The following is a 2,950-nucleotide window of genomic DNA, read 5'->3' on the forward strand; positions in this document are numbered from 1 at the left end:
TGGTAAAGCGGAAGTTCGACTATGATAAAGCAGAAGTCTAACGACTGTCAGGAAAAAATTTGGCGTCGGTCGGCGGTCGGGTGGAAGTCCAACGATGGATGGTGGTCGGGCGAAAGTACTGCGTCTGTCGATGGTTGGGCGGGGGTCAAGGTGGAGTCTGGTGGCAGGAGATCTCCCAAATTTTTCTGCCTCTCTTCTCTTCTTTCTCTTGCTTGCTTCCCCTTTCAATGAAGAATGAGGGGTCTATTTATAATTTTCAAGGAGTAGCAGGACTAATAAATATGGAGAAAATCAATGAAACGTTGGGAGTGCTTCAATGGATGGGCAATATCAAATCCCTAAATCATGGGTTGTTTACTGAGCACTTGATTGTCTTGATGATGTTAGAATTCAACAATTTGGGCACATAGATTCGTCTCATCGAACCGCTTGATTTGACTACAAACACGTCACATTCAAATAGCATTTGATCAACAAATTAATGTTATGAAGCTTTCAAGTAGGCTTTGGTCCTCTGATTTGGGTTCATTCAGGCTCGAATTGGACCGAATTTAGTGTCGTTGGGCTTGCCTCCCTGAGATGTTCAATTCAACTATAAGTTTGTTAAAATCAGAGTCTGAATGACCCCATATTTAATTTCGAAAGTTTTCAATTCAAATTTTCTCAAGATTTGAACCCGATCAAGATAATTTTCTTATGATATTATTATTATAATATAAAAATATGACCCTAGCAATCTCTCTAATTCTTAGATAGAACAAAATCTTTTTATATATTTCAACAGATGGAATCATAGAATATATAAGACAAAATTGGGTTACTATATCGCAAGTATTATAATAAATTTTTCTGTTGAAAGTAAAATGAGAATCTAATATATTGTATGATACCAACGGGATATAATGGAGGTGGATGAGATAAGAGAGAGCTTGAAAGGAAGAACGTCACGGTCTCGATGGGCATCATCAAGATGTACAGTTGATCTCCACGATTTATTAAGATGATCCTAAATATAATTACACAAAGAACATGGCAAGGCACAATGGCACATGGCTTGGTATTTTTTATTGCAAAAGATAAGCGTCCTATGATCAAAAGCGCTGCAGCGTGAAGAAAACGTCAAAGTTTTTGGTAGGAAGGCCCTTTTGTCGGCTTCCTTTTCCAATCTTTCAGCAATAATTTAAGGGCTGCTTATTTTGGGATATTTGAAGTATACGATGAAAAGTATGTGAGTTTTTAGTATTCAGATATTGGAGATATTTTAGGAAAGGTGCTCTGCTAGGGTTTCCCCTCTGCGTCGCCGCCTCCTGAAGATTTTCCTCGTTCTCCTCCTCCGGCAAGGCCGGAGGACCCCTTCGTCATGGATACATCCTTTAGTAAGTCGGATTTCCCTCCTCTAGGCCCGGCTTCTGAAGGTCTTCCGTCTTCTCTCCCGAGGAACTGGAGCAAGATCTTCGCTCCAAACAATAACTCCCCAAAATCTCTTGAGTTCTCACATCATCCATCTGAGCCAGACATAATACCTTTTTCGAGTGAAAAGTTGTGCAAGGGAGGTGAAGAATGGGATCTTTGCCTGGTCGGGTACTCGATCGGGCGTAGACCATTTTATGAGGCTCTGCTGGGGGCCATGAACAAGACCTGGAGTTTAAAAGGTACATTTAAGTTGCTCTCTCTCAATGATGGCTTTTTCCTTCTTAGGTTTACTTGTCAAGAAGATTTTGATACGGTATGGTCGAGAGGAGTCTGGTTCCTGCTGGGTAAGCCTTTTGTGCTTCAAAAATGGCATCCCAAGTTCATTCCGAAGAAGGAAGAATTTTCGTCTGTCCCGATCTGGGTGAAGATACACGATCTACCCCTTGCATGTTGGAATTCAGAGGGTATATCTCGAATAGCTAGTAAAATTGGTGTTCCGGTGGCGGCAGATAAGCTAACTGAGCAAAAGTCCAGGCTAACGTACGCTCGAATCTGTGTGCTAGTTGACAACAAAGCCACATATCCGGAAGAGATTCAAGTATCTTTAGACGGTGACGTGGTAAGCTTAAAAGTTCAGTATGAATGGCACCCGCTCCCCTGCGAATACTGTAAGTCTTTAATGCATTTTTCTGCATCTTGTATTGAAAAGCCTAAGACTGATTCAGATGATATGGAGAAAAATAAAACTGCTAATCGGGGTAGAAGCCAAAGTAGGAATGCTCGGAGCAGAAACAAGTCTAGGAGTCAGAATCTCTCTAGACCTCTGCCCACTAATGTGGTGCAACAAGTCCTGCTCAGTAAAGCTGCGCAATCCTATAGCCAAAATAACGTCAATAATTCTAATGCAATAGGCCACCCTTTGCATTATCAGCCGCACTCCCCAACTTCCCAGAACTCCCATATCATCTTAGACAATTTGGGAGGAGAAAAGCCTTCTTCGGATTTGCCAATTAATGAGAATGTTATTGTCTCAGGTATCCCTAACCTGAATTTTCCCAATGAGGCTTTCTCTTCTTCGTCTACTTCCCTGAACACAAAATCCCCCGCCAAGACAAAAGATATCATATCTCCAAATAAGTTTGAAGTCCTCAATATTGAGGAAGTTAATTCTCATCACTCGGAAGATTTAGGGGGTGTGGATGGAATCTTAGACTCATCAATTAGTGGAAAAAGCATTATGCTGGAGAAAAATAAGCAGACTCAATCGAGTGCTGCTACAAAAAAACCTGCAAGGGGGAAGCAGAACAAAAAACCCCAGTCTCATCCAAACTCTTAATGTCTTTTCCACCCATAGCGGCGTGGAATATAAGGGGTTTTAATCACCCTGATAAAGTTTACTGTCTCAAGAGACTCATTCAATCATTCAAGCTAGACTTGGTTTGCATATTGGAAAATAGGATTAACACTACTTCTTTAAGTGATCATTTCTTCGAAGTTGCTCATTCTCTCTATTCTAATGAAGCAAGTTGCAACAATT

At 41.0% G+C, this 2,950-nt stretch overlaps 1 protein-coding gene across 1 annotated transcript; it reads left to right on the top strand.

Moving 5' to 3' along the window:
* Positions 1-1,360: 1,360 nt before the first annotated feature.
* Positions 1,361-2,749, top strand: LOC110107350. The gene has a single exon (XM_020837594.1). It carries the CDS (start codon positions 1,361-1,363, stop codon positions 2,747-2,749), a length of 1,389 nt encoding a protein of 462 aa, XP_020693253.1.
* The last annotated feature ends 201 nt before the right edge of the window (positions 2,750-2,950 follow it).

Source organism: Dendrobium catenatum, unplaced genomic scaffold (genome assembly GCF_001605985.2).
Source record: "Dendrobium catenatum unplaced genomic scaffold, ASM160598v2 original_scaffold_269073, whole genome shotgun sequence".
In the NCBI taxonomy this organism is placed as follows: Eukaryota; Viridiplantae; Streptophyta; class Magnoliopsida; order Asparagales; family Orchidaceae; genus Dendrobium; species Dendrobium catenatum.

Excerpts from the sequence above, each read along its gene's own strand:
- LOC110107350 (XM_020837594.1), top strand. The coding sequence starts at position 1,361 with ATGGATACATCCTTTAGTAAGTCGGATTTCCCTCCTCTAGGCCCGGCT.